Source organism: Sturnira hondurensis, unplaced genomic scaffold, assembly GCF_014824575.4.
Source record: "Sturnira hondurensis isolate 20B ecotype Veracruz unplaced genomic scaffold, ASM1482457v3 Scaffold0007865, whole genome shotgun sequence".
Lineage (NCBI taxonomy): Eukaryota > Metazoa > Chordata > Mammalia > Chiroptera > Phyllostomidae > Sturnira > Sturnira hondurensis.
The window spans coordinates 9,836,708-9,854,732 of NW_028080496.1; the positions used below are offsets into that span (position 1 = coordinate 9,836,708).

Here is an 18,025-nt window from a genome sequence, read left to right on the forward strand (position 1 = left end):
GAAATGTCATGTGTTTTATCCTATCTCACAACAGAATCGTAAGCAAGTTACATTCCTCTCCAGTTGCCCAGCACGGAACCAGCACAAGACAAGCCAACTGATGGGAACGACAGAAACTATGGCTGAGTAACAGGGGTGAGAACCTGAAGATTCACCAGGACCTCACTTGAGGTTACTCGTGATTCAAACCTCTTCAGAGTCTCCCTCACCACAGGCATGGTATGTCCACAACGCGGTCTCTTTCACTTCAGAGACAACACTGGATTTCTATCAACAAGAATCGCAGGAAACCCGAAATAACACACCGATCAGCAGAGACGCAGAACTTGCCCAAACCTCATAGGTGTGCTCTCTCTCTCTGTCTCTGTCTCTCTCTCTCTGACACCCTCGATCACACAATGGCTCTTAAACTCGATTTAGTTGGTTTACTCATTCCACGTCGGCCCACACTGATCACGTGAACATAGTACATCAGTCGCCTTATCAAATTCCTGGACTTCTCAGGGCCGGGGCCAAGGAGCAAGACTAGAGCCCGGGACGCAAACAGGTAACCAGGCAATCACTCCCACAGCCGCACTGCTCTGAGTGAGGAGCCCCGAACCCCCCAGGTCTTCGAGTCCCAATCTCCAACCTTCCTGCCCAGCCAGCCTCCCGGGCTCCACGGGGACCCAGCCACTCCTGCTCCTCAGGGTCAAGCCCACGTGGGACAAGGACCTGTACAGACTCTCGCCTCCTGGGGCCTCCCTCTGGCCGTGAGGGCACAGAACCAACACTCATGCACAGGTCCAAGTCCTAACTCAGACATGGCTCATCACCTATTAGAAGAAAGACAAACGATGAGTGAGCAAGGTCTTCTGGAGGCCTTGGGGAGAGCAGAAAAGGGCCTGATCGCTGTGCAAAGAGCAAGGCCGTGACCCAGTGCCAGCACAGGAGCGACCTGCAGGACCCTGAGCCCTCCTTTGCGGGGCCTGGGTGGTATCGCAATAGCGCAGCCTTGAGCCAAGCCTTGAAGGGCGCGAGGACGATGGCTCGGAGAGGCCGAGAAGACCAAGGCCGCGGCTCCCCAGCGGACACGTGCCATGCAGACTCGCCAGAGCCAGATGGCCGAGGACCAGCATCGCAGCAGAGCACGCCCCACGCTCACACGACGGAGAGCGCATTTTCATTTCCCTCTGATCGTCTCAGCAGAGCTTCCGAGGCCGGAGCACCTCTGTGGCGGCGGCGCGGCAGACGCAGGAGCTTGCTGAGCCGTCAGCTTGCTCAGACTTGGGATGAGGGGAAGCGGGCTTCCGTTGAAAAGAATGATTTAAACGAATTCCAATCCATTCAGCATAATTGCGTTACATTGCTGTTTCTCAAAGCGCTTATGAATAATTCACTTGGGTAACAGCAAAAGGCAGACCAGAAAAAAAGTCACTTCGAAGACTCAAGGCAATAGAAAGCCTACTGAATTTCTGACTCCCGATGCCTTCTCCAGCCACTCGTGTTTCTCCCTACCCTGTCGCTGAAATGCTTCTCCAGCCTCCTGTCCTACACCTGCCACCACTCAGGGAGTCCTTTGGAGCAGGGAGTCCCGGCCACCTCCTGGGAGTCCACCCTTCTCCCAGCCTGTCCCTCAGGGTGGTGCCCACCCAAGAGGTCCACTGCTTCATGCCACTGTGAGGCTAGGACACCTGTTTGCATCCTCCAGAGCCGGCGGATCCACCCTTGGGCCCCAACACCCTCCTCCACAACAGTGAGGCTCAGAGCTGGAAGGGAACTCAGGGCTCACTCGGTTCAGAAGGTGAGGAGACCACAGAGCCGGGCGGGGAAGTGGCCGGCTGTCCCGCTCACTCAGCTCAGCGGCACTGGAGGGCATCTGATCGGAGTTTTCTGCGCTAGACAACAATACTCATGCACACACAATTGTCACGCCGATGCCATCTGATCGTGAGGCAGGGCTGCCCCATCCTTCTTGCCACTTGATGACGAGCCACCTGCCTGCCTAGCCTGGCTCCGGAGATGAGAAGGCCCGTGGAGAGACCTGCACTTGTTCTGATACGATGGAGGACTCTGAGCGCGGAGGCGCTGGAGGCTGAGACACAGGTCAGTGTGAAGCCCGCGCCGCACACGGCATGCACCAGGCTTGCCGACAGAAACAGCGCCCAGCCAGCTCACCCTCCCCATCCCCCAAAACCACTCGCCTTTCATCGGCCAGCTCAGGTGGGGTCTGCACATCTTTCCAGGGACCATCCCCCTCTAACGACTGCTTCAGTCCCTTCCACACCCCTTCACAGGCTGTTCCCCGGTACTCTGAGGGTCTCCATGAATGAGGGCCATGGTCCCCAGGGAGCATGAGCTGTTGTTCCCCAAATAAACTGTATGAACTTTCCTGTGGGGCCAAAGCAAGCTGAGGATCTGAAGGCCCCCAGGCCCCTCGGCGTTAACATAATGTGCGGGGACTGTTGCCCAGACTGGCAAGGCTCAGCAGGCCCGGCATCCTCCTGCAAAGCCAAAGGCTGCAGGTTCGATTCCCAGTCAGGGCACATGCCTGGGTTGCAGGTTGGGTCCCCAGTCGGGGCGCACACCAATTGGTGTTTCTCTCCCTCTCTTTCTCCTCTCTCTACAACACAAGTAAATAAAACCTTTTCTTTAAAAAAAAAGTGCAGCAGCCACCACTGGAGGCTGAGCGTGCGCTCAGCATGGTGCTGGGCAGAGGCGTGGGGGCCTGGGGGGAGGGGTGGTACTGCCGTGCCTGCATGGACACCCCGGACCCTAAAATCACATCAATCCTGCAGAACAAGTTCCTCTGAAGACGGCAGTCTGCTCCATTGGCTCGGGCGGTTTTATCAATCACCTGTCAATAGAAACTGCCTTATTTAAGCACACCCGGGAGTTCAGCCTCCGCCTCTCCAGCCACCCCTGACAGCCAGTGACTAAGCATTTTCCCTCAACAAATAAGAACTAGTTGTTTATCTGTGTTGAGCTAAGGAAGCGTTCATTCTTCTGAGACAATTATACGTTCTCAGAATTCCATTCATAAACAACCTCGCTGCCAAGCCCTGCCTGGGTAGCTCAGTGGGTTAGATTGTCATCTGGATACACCGAGGTTGCGGGTTCGATCCTGGGTCAGGGCATGTACAAGAAGCAACCAATGAACGCATCAATAAGTGGAACAACAAATGGATAAACTGATGTTTCTCTCTCTCTTGCTAATTGGCAAATAAATTAAAAGAAATTTTAAAAAAACAGTTCCAATGTCAAGATCCTCCAAGCCTCCACCCCCGTGGAACCCAGAACGATGGCCAGCAGTGAGGTGGCCGGTGAGGAAGGAGCGGCAAGAAAGCCAATGACTACAGAAGATGACACCGTGTCACCTAGGCCACGCGACCACGCTGTAGAGTATGTGACCCACTTCAGAACCTAGGCCTCTCTGTCTGTCCTGGTGAGTGGACAGAAACACGGGGCACATTTCCCACCACGCTGCTTAACACCTGTGCGAAAGCGTCTTTGACAGTGACTCGAGCTTCTCATAAGAGGAGCAGCGCATCACAAAACAACCCAGTCGTTTCGGGTGCACCGAGGAAGGACCGAAAATACAGTCCATCCCTGCTGCCTGGCTGAGGAAGGGTCTAGGAACCCACTAACGTCATCTACTGAGCTACGCATAAGGGGCCATTCACAGGTCAAGAGATCTGAACACCAACATTGTACTAGGTTGCCATCCCACGAACACAGCTAGTTTTCTGAGCCTAGGGGGTCTAGTTTTCTTCGGTCTCCATAGCACCACAAACAACCTTTTGGGGTGGAAAACTTCCTAATTCAGACACGACTGCTGCCCAAGAAGCGTTTCTGATCATATCAAGCTCTGCCGTGCCTTCCTGCGTCAGAGGATGTTTGCTTCCCAACCTCTTATTCTCTTTGCCCTTTTCGTACTAAGCCCGACAACCTGGTCTCAGCATCTGCTAAAACCCATGCAAGTTCTTGCATCTACCCAGAACTCCAGAATGGCAGCCATGCTCATAGATCCATTGCCAAGGGCAGATGTGGGCATACCACAGCTGCCCCCACACCAGAGGCCTTGGGCGCAGAGGGTGCAGGGCTGCGGGCTGAGCAGCCGGGCTCCACAGCCATGGGCGCCCCCTGCACGGGCTGCCGGGACCACAAGCAGCACGCACATGAGGACCTGCAAACACGCATTCGAGGTCGGGCTGCATGGCTTTTCTTCGAGAGCTACGGGCAAGAGGCAGCCCAGGGCCCCCATACACTGTCTCTGTTCCCACCCCACGTGGAGGTGGCAACAAACGGCAGGGAGAGCGGGCTGAGGGCTGGGTGGCTGTGTTCCCGGCAGGGAGACAGAAAGGGACCTCTGTTCCATAACGAGACCAAACAGGAGCTGGGCCGCCGGGAGGGGGTCCGACATTCCTGTGCATCTCCACCCACCTGGCCCCCGGAACAACGGGAGCGGAAGGAAGAGCTAAGGGGGGATGGACGGAGCCAGTGTTTGTCTCTGGAGTGGCGGAGGGTGGGGGGGAAGGGAAACAGGACGGACCAGCCCAAACAGGAACAGAGGCTGGAGGGAGAAGGGAGCGGCATGTATGCCTGAGCGCGTACACACCCACGGAGCCAGTGTCTCACACACACACACAGGGCTGGTCCAGCATGCAGACACACACACACACACACAGACATGCATGGAGCAGGTCTATCACCCACAGAAGAGACTGCACAGGCTCACGCTCCAGGATGTGAGACCCACTGCCGCCAGAAATAAAAATGTCCATCCTTGTCATCTTCCCCCCAAATGATGCCCACTCCGCAATCACCTGAGAGCTCTCCAAAAAAAACAAATAAAAACCACATTTAAAGGAGATGCTCTTTAATGTCAGTAACACAAGAATCTTGTTGCTATTTCTTAAAATCTCCCCCACACCAAGTGTGAAAGTGGAACAGATTCATGGGGTATAATAACCAAATAAACAGAGTTTACATGGAACCCTGGGGGCCCTGCCGGCTTCCCGAGAGAGATGTGTGTACCTCACTGAAATGTTCCTTAAAGATACGGCTTATCTGGGCAGACACCAGAATTTGAGCAATTTGGGTTGAATTGGAAAGAACCCCTCCTACACTACGCCACGCTATTTATAATAACTGGACTCTGCCATTTAGAAAAAGCAACAGAGAAAGACCTGTTCAGATGCAGCAGGAACGCACACAGTCCGTCCAGCCCCACGCTCAGAGAATCAGAGCTCGAAGTGCCGCTCTTACACCTCGAGTTCCGTGTGATCTTTCAAAAGGGCAGCAGCTGCTACCACGTCCCAAGAACCTACTACGTGCTGGGCAGTCTGTCTGCTGCTGTCCAAGTTCTGTCTCTCAGCTCACCCCATATAGTACCGCTGGTCCATACCGGAAAGCAGTTTGCTTTCTTAAATCCCATTTGGCACAAAATCGTGTGTTCTTCAAAATGTCAGTGGTGACATGCTGTGGTGGTCCACCGTAGAAAACCAGACCTCCCAGGTTCGGGGCCGCCTACAGATGATCGACGACCCGTCAGACGGAGGGCGGCAGGCCCGTGATGGGAGCGGCTGCCCCCAGGACCCCGCAGTGTGGTCGGGGACCCACTAGCAGCGAGGTCCTGGCCAGCCCCACGGCACCCTGACAGCTATAGCCCAGGGAAAAGCACGGCCTCGCCCGGCCCCCAGGCCCTGCCTGTGTCTCGTCTCTTCCCACCAACCCTGGAGGCCTCCTCCCTCTTTGACTTGAGATGACAGATGCCCCCCGCTCCTCGGCAGGCTGACACCGGCTCAGCCCCCCGCCCGCTCCTGCGATGCAGGTCACATGGTCACCAGGCTCTCTGACAGGCTGAGAATTGAGGCCATTTGGAATCAGACGACACCCCAGCCCCCAGTTCGAAGTCACGTGTTAGCCGCCCGGCAGCAGACACGGACGCGAACCCAACAGGGCTTAGAGGTCGGATGCCCACTTGGGGCGCCTTCCTCCACACACGAGGTCTCTCGGTCTCTCCCACCCAGATTCCCGAGTTACGCATGGTGACAGGTGCCTGCTCTGTTTAACATCCTGTGTGTCACAGACAGAAAGATCAAATCTCCTGCCACCGGCGTTCCTTGAATACCTTGGCTCGGTCCCATTTCCTCTGAATCCGGAGGGTGTCCCACCCTCGGACGGCGCCCGGAGACCCCGCCTCCCGGGGCCTGCATCCCCTCGTGCCCGCACGTGCCGGGAGGAGGCGTGTCTCCACCATCGGCGCAGACCTAACTGTGGGACCACCCCATGCCCTCGAGTTGAGCAACGCCATCCAGGACAGGACTGGCCACGGGGCAGAGGACACAGGCCCGCACACCCCCCATCATCCCTGCTGTGGTCGAGAACGCCGCCCTGGCACACACCTAAGACAAGCCAGGTAGAAATGTTCACACAACAGAAGAGAGGGGCTTCTGAGGAGCGGGAAACTACCAGACACATCTTATTACACGCAGGTGTGCCCGGTGGAGTTGGAAGGGACTCCGGGTTGTTGCCCAACACCCAGGACACAAAGACCGCCCAAGGGACATTGTTCTGAAAGCTTGCTAGCGTCTATGACGAGATCTTCACATTGAAACAAACTTCTGATGGGAGGCCCGGAAGAGTGACACCTTAACGAGGTGACAATTAGCCACGAACAGAGAGCCTCTCGGGGGACGAGGCCCAGGGACTCGGCCGCGGGTGGCCCGGAGAAACAAGGGCACAGCGGCGTCACCATCTTGGTAACAAGAGTGGACCGTCAGGGAGGCCAGAATGTGATCTCCATGCTTGACTATAAAAGGCAGAGAAGCGAGGCCCCGGGGCACGTGACCCCCTTCTAAATAAAGATCCCCCACACTGGGAGCAGCTGACCGGAGCAGGGGCCTGCAGGGGCAGGGAGACGGCAGGCTCCTTCCGATGACACAGAGCCAGAGGCTGCCCCGGGGACCGTCCGGAGGGCCCAGGCCGACAGGAGCCTGGTGGTCGTTCACAAAGGGAAACACCCCTCTCGTGTAACTTAAAAAAAAAAATTGTTTTAAAGGAGGAGGAGGAAGAAGAGAAATGTGACGAGGACATGAGGCACCTCCCATGCGTGGGGTCTCGGGGCAAAGATGCTGCGCCCCATGATCTGCCCCCAACCCAGCAGGTGACTTACCAACCAGTCGCCTACTTCACCTGGCGGCCGGATGCGCCAATCCATGAGAAAATGAGGGAGTGGGGAAACCGCTCTGCACACCCCAACGTGCCCCAGTGAGCCAAGAACAGGAGAATTCTGGGGGGTGGGGGTGGGGATGTAGCAACAGCGTCTTTACCCCCTGGCCTTCACGTTAAGTCCTGCTCTCCTCCGTGAGACAGCAGCGAATGCCGCCCTTGGTCAGTGAAGGGAGCCGTGACTGCCTGCCCCCAAATGAGCTCCCACCTGCCACTCTCCCGTCCTCTCATTGTTGGAAGACAGTAGGAGAGGGGACAACCTCTGGGACCCCCGTCCCCAGTCAGTGCCCTTCTAATGGGGATAAGGCCACAGCACTGGTGGAGGCGGCTCCCACTACAGCCAGGCCCACGGCTTCCGTGGATGTTCTCCTCGCGGGCAATGCCGTGGGTCACCAAACACCCGGGGACTCGGGTTAGCAGTAAGACACTGAAGTACCTGGGGGAGGAGGGCATCCATGCCAGGCATAAAGTGCCAGAAAGCGGCCAAGGCAAGTCGAGCAAACAGCCGGCACCACGTGGGCGAATTCTCCAGGAAGCGAGGGAACCAGGTCCTCCAACCAGATTCGCCCCGTCCCTCCATGGACGCGGCTGGCCTTCAGCAAATAACTGTTGCACAGAGCAGTGAGCAGTGCCACGGGCCAAGCTGCAGCTTTTGAGATGATTTTCCTACCTATTCAGCATCCTTGGCCTTGAATCCTTTCGACAGGAGTGCAGGAGCGAGAAGGGCCGCCACCCGCAGCTGATGCTCCAGCTGAGAGCTGGAGACGGCGGAGACTGGGCTCCCGGGTAGCAATGACCGTGAACATCGCCCGGGAAACACAGTATCTCCTCACCCTAGAGCCTTTTGGCTCGCCCGGGACTGTTATTACACACTGTTCTCTGCTCAAGGAGCGGGGATGTGTCTTCCCGACAGTAAATCTTTTACAAAGCAGGGGCCGCGCTGGCCCCTGGGGTGATGTCCATGCCCTCCGAGTGGGAGGACACGCCCGGGGTTTACTCGGCGGGGCGAGAAGGGCCACGGCCAGCTACTCTGCAGCCTGCAAAGTCCTAAAGGCTTCTGGGTGGGGAAGGCGAGGCCGGAGGTCTGCTGGTCTGCACGGAGCAGCCTCAGGGACCAAAGACACCGTGGCAGGCAGAGACAAGGAGGCTTCATGGCCCACAGGAGCAAAAGACTGAGGGGCCGAAGGGCGTGCCAGGTGCTCACCCTACAGGATTCCGGATGGGGCAGCCTATCGGTCCGAGGGTGTGCTGGGCAGGTCCCTGGGCCAACTCGGAGAAGCAGGGAGGCCGAAGAAGGGCCAGGCCCGGGGATTGGCAGGGGGGAGAGCAAAGGAGGGTGCAGGAGAAACACGTGTCGGATGGAAGGGGAGTGGTGTCCAACCGGGGAAGGACGCATCCTAGTGATGCCTGTGATTCTGACATGGAGCCGGGGGGACAGCAGGAAAGCGAGAGGCCAGCAGAGAGGGGACGGAAAGGCCCACAGACACCGAAACACCCTCCGTCCCGCTGCGGCGTCTTCCACCGGCAGCAGGTCAGAAACAGCCACAAATCCACAGCGAGGCCAAAGCCAAGGCCACCACCCTTGCCCTGAGGGGCATTCCGAACAGGCCTGGGCACCCAGGCCTCTTGCACCAACAGCATCCAAAGTGTTCCCGCCGCATGGGATGCCTCCCCAGGTGCCACCTTTTCCTTTCCAGACAACATTTTTAAATGTCAAGGCTACTCAGAAACGTACTGCATGCTTTCCTCAAACCAGCGCACGACCTCGTGGCCAGGGCCCCGTTCTGACCGATCCCGAGTGTGGCTTGGGCACGGCGCCTTCCTCGAACCGAAGCCAACAGGGACCCTGTGCAAGGGGTCTGGTGGCCCACCCAGCTCCTCGAGGTCCCGGCAGCAGCCAATGGGCCCCCCCACCCACCCTGAGCCTGACAGACCAAACATTCACGTGCACACGGATGGAGCCATACAGGGCGCGCACGTCAGGGCCGGCTCAGAGAAAGCGTCCCGTCCCTGCTTCGGCCCTGGCCAGAGGGGGAATCAGAACAATGGCTACCTGTGGGGTCTGGCCTTTGATTTGTGGGCCATGCAAGGCAAGCCTACCAACGTGGGATTTCTTGGCTGTTTGTGAGTGGACGCTTCTTGGGCCTTTCGCTGGCCACCCATTAATAATAGCTATTTATAGCTGCCACACTGCCTTCCCACCAGTGAGCAGAACCTTCTTGGCCAGCAGAGCTAAACTCTGGCAAAAGCAGTAGGGCAAGGAACCAGAGTCACGTTTTAATACCAAGCAACCTGGCTCGCCAGGGGTCGATCGCACGCAGGCAAGCTCCACTGTGACAAAGAAAAAAACAAGTTGAGGGCAGAAAAACACACAAGCAGGTCCAAAATCCCCCCCATGACCACACTGCAAAGCTTTTTCACTGGAGTGCTTTCGGGAGATTTGCACAATGCTTCGGGAAAGAGGGAGACGAAGAGGAAGCGGAAGCCCAGGGTTACACGTGCACCACTCCCTGAAAGGGGCCGCCTCAACCCGGGACCCCTGGAAGCTGGTCCAGGGCTCGCCCAGCCTGGCCTGGGTGCTCCTCCTAAACCAGGACACCTCAGCATCGGCATCGTGTTGGCTAAACCTTTCGGGACCTCGGACAGGGTGGAGGTCACACTTTCACTGAAGGTGAAATAGGTCTTTACTTTCTCCCTTTATTCAACTCTCTCCCAACTACAGTCATGCTAAGGACGGCCTGCCGTACCAACAATATCCTTCCACGCAAAGGATGGAAGGGTTGATACGTGAGGGCTTAGGAACTTCCAGGCACACCACGCCACCTTTCCCACCGGGAATGCGAAGCGGAAGGTCAGCAGGCTTCTGGACGGAAGGGTGAGGTGTTACTTCTTGTTACGGTTGGAATGGCCTGGTCGGCAACCACAGTGGCCTCCAGACATTGCGCTGTGCTTCACCCCAGGGGGCCCCAGAAGCTACCCAAAGCCAACCGAGACCCCCCTCCCAAGGCAAGTAGGCCACGTCCTAAATGCAGGCACACCCCACCCGCCCGCGGGAGCCATGCGTTCAGGGGAGGGGGAGGGGGGCGAGCAGGAGGGGCGGGGGAGGAGCAGGAGGCGGACCGCGGTGGGCGTCACTCTTACTTTTCTGGCAGTGGTTGGCGGTCCAGCACCGGTAGTTGTACTCGTTGTTGATGGTGGTCTTCTCACACAGCGGCTTCCCCTCCACCGCCCCTGGACACAGGTCCCCGCACTCCTTCAGTGGCTTGTTGCCCACGATGTAGTTGTTGGAGGCCGCGTCCAGGATCAGGGACCAGTCCACCGTGGACAGGTAGCAGAGGTCAGCGTTCTTCTCGATCCTGATGGCCCCCCGGGTGATGTTCCTCAGGTTGTAGAGCCCTATGTCTTTGAGGTGGGTCATCTCGAAGATGACCAGGGCATAATTGTAGAAGAGCTTCCAGCCGCGGATGACCGTGAGGTTGGGGAAGAGGTCGCCCAGGCTCTCGAGGCCGGCCACGCGGAACAGCAGCAGGTACTCGGTGATGACCGTGAGCTTGGGGAAGCGGTAGCTGCGGTAGTCCTCCACCTTGGAGATGAGGAGGATGTGCAGGTAGCCCTCGATGACGGTGCAGTTCTCCAGGCGCCTCAGCTGCTGGTAGTCATTACGGATGTCAATGCCGGGCCCACAGACTGCGGGGACACAAGAGGGAGAGGGCGGGACACACGTCAGTGAACAGGGAGGCACTTGGGAATCGACTCTCCAACCCACGGGGCAGTCCGTTCCCAGAACACCTATAGGACCACTAGGAAATGAGACCGGTTTTGTGCTGCGATGACTGTGAGGTGTGGCGGCAGGTTGCCCGTCTGGGTCGCTCACCAGGCCACTGGCCTTTGGGAAGCGCCCGCTCGGGGCCGGACAGTGGGCAGCACACTCACCACCCCTGGGAGATGCCGTCTCCATCTCGCTACCACACGCACCACGGCTCGGAGTTCATGGCCACACAAGAGCACACGCCAGAGTCAAGGGTACGATCCACGCTGGCCTGAGGCCATAGACCGCTCCCCTTCTGCAGACATCTGGCTCCCAGTCAAGGAACATGACTTCCTACTATTTCCAGCCTCAAAGGCACCCAGCAGTAGAGCCTACCCTTCCCGTGACTTGGGAGGCATGGACCCAAAGAAGCATGCCCCCGGGTCTCCTGCCACCAGCTCCCACAGGCCAGCTGGCCTGCTGGCCCCCCCCAGCGCTGCACGAAGGCAGCCAGAAAGGCTAACGTAACAGAAAGATGAAGAGCACGCCATCCGTGTGCCCAAAGGAAGTATATGACCCCCACTTTACTCCACGGAGCTTCCCGTTAAAAGGTTAAGTTCCAGAGAGCAAAAAGATAGTAAAAACCGTCAGTCATCTCAACAGCTACAGATGATCCCTATGTCTGCTGCCGATACCCCTGACCCTTTCTCTGTCATTCCTCTGTGAAGGAAGTCACAGGACAGTATACCATTTTCAAACACACTTTCTCCACTAACATTTTACCAAGTCAACAAATGTCCTCCAACATCATCGCTTTAAAGAAGAAATAGTAATTCGGTTCCAGGGTATGAACATGCACCGTGAGGCTTTCCTATTTCTCTTTTTAACCAATCCCCTTCTGTTGGACATTTAGGTTACCTCCAGTTGTCTACATCACGAACACCACCCTGGGGACACCCTCCACCGATACCCAAGACCATTTTCTCAAGAGAAATCCCTAGACGTAGAATTGACGGCCCAAGGCATAGGCTTTAGGTAAAATAGAAGGCTTAGTGTTATTTTTTTAATTCTACGTGCGCGCGCACACACACACACACACATACACACACACACACTAACCCTTGCTTGTGCTCCTTTCTTAGGATTTAGTGATCTCCACACCCACCGTCAGGGCTTCTCAGACAGAATCAGGCTTTCTGATGGATGTAGTTCACGGACGTGTGAAACGCCCGACCTGTACAGTGCCCTGGGAGATGTGCAGCCCCTGAGGAGGTTCACGGTGAAGGCCAGGAACTCAGGCCTGTGACAAACAGCTGTGATCCCAGGCAGGAGGCAGACAGGGCTGCACACGCTGTCCGTCCGCTCCAGGTGCAGACGGAACCAGGTGGGACAGACCAGGGGCAGCCGGGGAACACCCGGCAGAGAGCCAGTCTGAGTGCCCGGGGAAGCTCCGTGCGAGAAGGGAGGGTAGGATTTAAAACTGGGCACGGGGGCCAGAGAAGAGGCAGAACAAGATGTGTTCAGGGGACAGCAGATCTCACGATCAGGGACGCAGAGGGGAGTGGAGCAAATGAGCTCGCTAGAGCATGAAGGGTAAAGATCACAGGCGGGGATGAGGACTTTCGGGAAGGAGGCCTCTCTCAAGGCTCACATCCTGCCAGAGGGTTAATCTGGTGGCCAAGGGCAAGGCCAAGGTCCTTTGGTCCTTGCCAAAGGACCAAAGCAGAGTGGACAAGGGAGAAGAGAGGAGAAGTCCCTGTTGGGTTGCAGCCATCGGGCAGAGTGTGGGGCCCAGGCAGAGTGTGGGGACGGGGGACATAGGGGCCGAGAGGCGAGCAGAGCTGGAGAACCTAAAACTTGACACTGCATTCGGTCCGATTGCCTCTTTTTATCGACAAGAAACGGAGCCCCTAGAACAGGGAAGAGAATGGGAGAGACCGGCCCTCGGGGAACACGCGCCCGCCTGCCCGACTGAGGCTGCGCTGGCTCTGGCTGCCACCCCGTCCCGTCTCACGAAATGCTCTCAACTGTATCTCACACCTTGTACATAACACACACGCTGCTGGGAAGGTGAGGAAACAGACTTGGAGAAGTCCTGTCACTCATAGAAGGTCGCATCCTTGACCCAAGGTTTGCAGACGGTTCTCAGCATCCTCACCAAGTGGTTACCTCCGACCCCCTGCCTGCCACGGGGCTTCTGCTCCAGTCACAGCACGAAGTAGCTCTTTGCAACATGCCCAAGGACGTCACCATGGCCAATGACAGTCCCCATCCTGGAGCTGCTTGTCCCTTTCGGAGGCATCTGTCACTTCCTCCCTCTCTAGGCCTCTCCCATCCCACACACCCACGGACCTCTCCTCCACTTCTACCGGACCTTGAAACGGCGCCCTCCATCACCCCACCCAGGCAACTGGCTTCCTGAGCCACCCACACACTTCAGGGCCCAAAGTCCCCTGCACCCCGAGGTTGTGTACCTATCTGCCTCCTCCACGGCTCCCTTTGAGGTCTACCAACTCACCCCCACCTGCCCCTACATCACCTCCCAAGCTTCTAGATCCCGGTCAATGACACCCCCGTTCTCCAAACAGCTTGTGTCAAAAATCAAAGGGTCATTCCCGGTTCTTCTCTCCCCTCACACCACATAAACCTTGAGCGTGGGCATCACGCTCGCTAAAATGCCGGACATGGAAAGGCAAATCCTGTCCGTTCTCACTGACACGGGACACTCGAAACAGCTGAATTTGCGGACACAGGGGGCAGAATGGCGGTGGCTGCCAGGGGCTTGGGGAACAGGGAGCTGTGAGTCCCGTCCACAGGGCCACTGAGCCCTGGGCACCTGCTGCAGCTGGTGACTGTGCTTAACAACACGTTATACGTAAAAGTGTAAGAGAGCAAATCTTCAGTGTTATCGCCACACTCACAAAGCCATGGGAACTATGTGAGTGGATGGGGGTGTTTATGAATGTTCCTGTGACCACTCTGGAACGCCCATGGGTGTCTCAGCACCACATCCCCACCCCAAGCTCACACATGTTAATGTTAATGACACCCCAGTAAGTCCTCTCGGGTGCTCTTCCCTCCATCGCACCCCACCCCCTCGGCTCCCCACGCCTCCACCACCCACCTGTCTCCCTCCCAGTGCACGTCCACCCTCTTCAGGGCCTGGCTCGGGCCTTTCTTCCCACCCTCTCCCTCTCCACTTGCACCACGACGCCCCCACAGGAGGACAGGAAATGACCTTCTACGTGGCCCAGGCTTGCGTCCCCAGAGCCTCCAACAGCACTTGGCGTGCCCATCAACATGCATGGTCAACATCTGTGCCGAAGGGACAGCTTTCCCCGATCTGTTGCCACTGCTGTGCCTCGGATCTGAGCCACCGTCATCTCCAGCCCGGACGACGCTGACGCCCTCCCCAGGGGGCAGCCTCCACGTCCCAGTCTGCGGCTGAGCCAGCGGCACCAGACCCGGGAGCCCTGAGAGGGTCTCATCCAGTCTCGCTCAGCACACTCCAGCCACCGGGCTCCTCCCCTCCTCGTCCCCTGCCGTGTGGGGTGTGTCCCGTCCCCTGCTGCCCTGTTCTCATCAGGAGTCTCTCCAGCCATTCAAAGGCCACCTCTTCGGAGCTGTGCCCGAACACCCTAGTGTCGACGACCCCTGAAACTAACTCCCTCTCCCTCCCCTCCTCCATCTCTCCCATCGTTTTCCTAGCGCCTCCCACTCTGAAGTGCCAGTACCTGAAGGGTACTCCGTGAGCTGAGTGATCACCGGGCATTAATTCCATTTATTTATACACTCACTGGTTGATTTTTGCACGTGCCCTGACTGGGGATCGAACCCACAACCTTGGCGTATTGGGATGACATTCTAACCAACTGAGCTACTAGACCAGGGCTCCTCGTTTTTAGTCTTGAGTTAAGTCAGCCTGAGGTGGAATGAAAAGAACAAGGTCTCTACCTGATATCTGTACGAAGAGTGCTCTCAAAATAAAAAATAAATAAATAAAAATACCGCCTAGCTTCATTCAGGTCAATGACTCACTGTGAAAGTTTCGTTTAAACTATTTATTATTGTTTCCTCTGCACAGCCTAAGTAAGAACTCATATTCCTTTCACCCCGTTACAATTTAAGGATATCAGTTTGCTTTCAGGTAATAAATACACAGAAGTTTCTATAGGAGAGTACTTAGCTCAATCGATTATCGCATTCAATGTGTTTGATCAGATTACAAAGGGCCAGGCATCGACCGGTTTCGATCATGTCCAACAGACCAAGCGAGAGAGCATAAAGACTCTTAATGGAAGTTCGCTGGACTTTCATGTTGCAACCGAAACACGCAGTGGGGAAGCCCGACTTCCCCAGGCCCACGCCACGGCCAGCGCGGACCGCTCAGCTAACGGGAGCCACGCTCCGGAGCTGGCAGCTCCTTCAAGTGAAAAACCCACCCTGACACTGGACACGCCTTCCCCATTTACAGAAGAAAAGGGTTGTGGGGGGGGGCAGGGGGAGGAGGAAGAAATGACCCACTTCTTCCTGAAGGGAGGACAAGAGCCCCAGCCACAGAGGGCAAAACAGGACCGGCCACCAGCTGTTTTGGATTTTGGGGGTGACGATGTTGGCCTTTGGGGTGTTTGTGAAGGGCACAGACACAGGAAAACCCGGCTGGCCCGTGAGCGGCGGCTCCGTGTTCCGAAGGCACACGCCACAGGTGGAAAGAGAATGTCAGGCACATCCTATGGGCCGGGAAGTAATTTGAGGACCGAGGGAACAGAGGCTGGTCGGGGGCCCCCGAGGAAGTCACAACGGGTCCTTTAAAAGCTCAGAGAACTCTGGGCAAGGTGGCCCGGAAGCTCACGGAAATGAAGGCGGAGAGCCGAGGGCAGGTAGGGCGCGGCCTGGACAGCAGGCCCAAAGCCAGTGAGCAGGGCGGCAGAACCGGAACAGCCGGAGGACCGCCCACGCTGGGGACAGGGAAGGGATGGGGGAGGCGGTGGTGGCCGCTGCCTGAGCCAGGCCACCACAGAGGGGGCCCCGCACGTGGGTGAGGGCGGGGGCGGGTGCTAGAACTTTCATCCCCAAAGAGACCAGGTTAAATGAAGTCTTTCCATGGGGGCAAATACTGCCCCCCAAGTTTCGTAGGTGTTTTCCACAACATCCAAAGGCAGGACTTCTGCTGGGGTGGGGGCCTCCTTGTGAGGGGCACAAACAAACGACAGGTACGTGGGAACGGAACCCCTCAGAAGTGCGCACAGGACAGGGACTAATGCAAGGCCTCTGGCTGAGACCCCCAGAAGCTGCATCCCCAGACGCCTGGAAGAGCTCCGGGGGGCACGTCCACCTGTGAGGCCCCTCTTCCTCACCTGCTGCTAGCGCCTAGCCTACCTACGTCTCATCAGGGTCAGGTAAGAGCCCCCTCGTTCCTGCGCGCAGTCAGAAGCTGCAGGCAACGGGACTACACAGATTAAAGAATAATAAAAGCATTCATCATCTTGTTGCCCCAATGTAAATATTCCTCGTCTACAACAAGGAGGGGGAATGAGTAACATCGCTCACTGATTGTCCTTCTGACCCCTTCCCTGGCCAAACCCGGCGGGGGGCACCCATGAGGCCCCATGTCTAGGGAGGTTGGGAAGGCTTTTCAGAGGAGAGGACGCCTGAGGGTGGTCTGAATAAGGAGCAGGGTCTTGCCCCAAAAGGGGGTGGGGAGCTGGGACAGACAGAGGGAAGGGCACACGCCTGCTCTGGTGGCAGTTCAGGGGGACCCCAGGGGCATGGTGACCTCAGGGCAGGCACCAAAGAGAGCTGAAAGGAGTCCTGTTTAGGAGGTCGACCTTACCCGGAGGCTTCAAGGACAGTCTTTGAATCCTGAGCCCTTGGCTGGGAGGGCTTGTTAAAACAGACGGCAGGGGCCTGAGAACTTGCACTTGTACTAAGTGCCTGGTGATAGTGGTCCTTCTGGTCTGGGCCCCACCCAGTGAGGACTGCTCCTCAAGGAAATAATCCCTCCACCCCACCCCACCCACCCACGGATCTATGGTGTGGCACAGGGAACACCTGTGTCCCTGTGCATCTTAATTTGATCTTCCTTCTATCAGAAAATCCCCGGGCAACCCAAAGAAGCTATGCTGGAAATATAGCAAAGCAGTAGGAGGATGGGGTGGGGAAGGGGTGCCCCCAGCCGCCCCAGGCCCTGCCGTGGCCGCTGAATCTGCCATCCCGTCACCCCGTCCTGTGAGATCTGAGCGCAGGCCCCTGGAGCTCAGAGAAATGGGGGTGCATGACTTTCCACCCACGCCTCCCCCACAGAGCGCAACCAACCGAAAAACTCTCAGCGAGGGGGCTGGAAATGATGTTATGATAACAAACCCTGATGCCGTTAGAGCCGAATTTGTTACAGTTGAATTTTCTGTGTACGTGTAAACAGTCGCAATTCATGTTAATCCTTTTATCTCCGAGTGTCAATGAGAATGTGTTTACATAGTAGATATACTTTTACATTGTATACATACATTTATCTCTCCCACAGACAACAGTCCCCACCCACGGCTCAGTAACTAAAGACTTTGTGAGGAACTAGCGGTTCTGGGCTGCCCCACCCAAGAGCCATCTCTGTCCGCAGTCACAGAACCAGAACCAAACAGCCCCTGCCCACAGAACATGCAGCCTCGGGCAGATCACCTACGAACATGGGGCGGGGGAGGGGCAGACACAATGGCGGGTGATACAATGAGTCAAAGAACTGACAGAGATGGAGGAGATGTTTCCAACCTGCCTGGCAGTGGAAGAAATGGAAACTGTGCTCCGAACGAACCCAAAGACTGGAGGGAGGAGCTCCAGCCCCAGGGTGCCCACCACCCGAAGGGCCTGGAGCCCGCCAGATGGGTGCAGAAGCAACTTGTGTTTGCTTCAACAGAGCACCTCCAACCATCTTCCCAGGTCTCCAAACAAACAACTTCGCCTGCTCAGACAAGTATTCCAAATTCCTTTCTAATCTTAAGATGTCAAAGGTCCAGTATTCTGTCTAAGGGGAAGGGAGAGGATAGGAGAGGGAGAGACACATTGATGTGA

General features: G+C 56.9%; 1 protein-coding gene across 2 annotated transcripts in view; it reads right to left on the reverse strand.

Moving 5' to 3' along the window:
- Positions 1-18,025, reverse strand: part of IGF1R (insulin like growth factor 1 receptor) — a 232,553-nt gene that overhangs the window by 175,914 nt on the left and 38,614 nt on the right. For both annotated transcript variants that reach the window (XM_037053716.1, XM_037053715.1), the window contains exon 2: positions 10,354-10,899. In XM_037053716.1, coding sequence (XP_036909611.1) covers positions 10,354-10,899 — 546 coding nt within the window. The remainder of the gene's footprint in view (positions 1-10,353; positions 10,900-18,025) is intronic.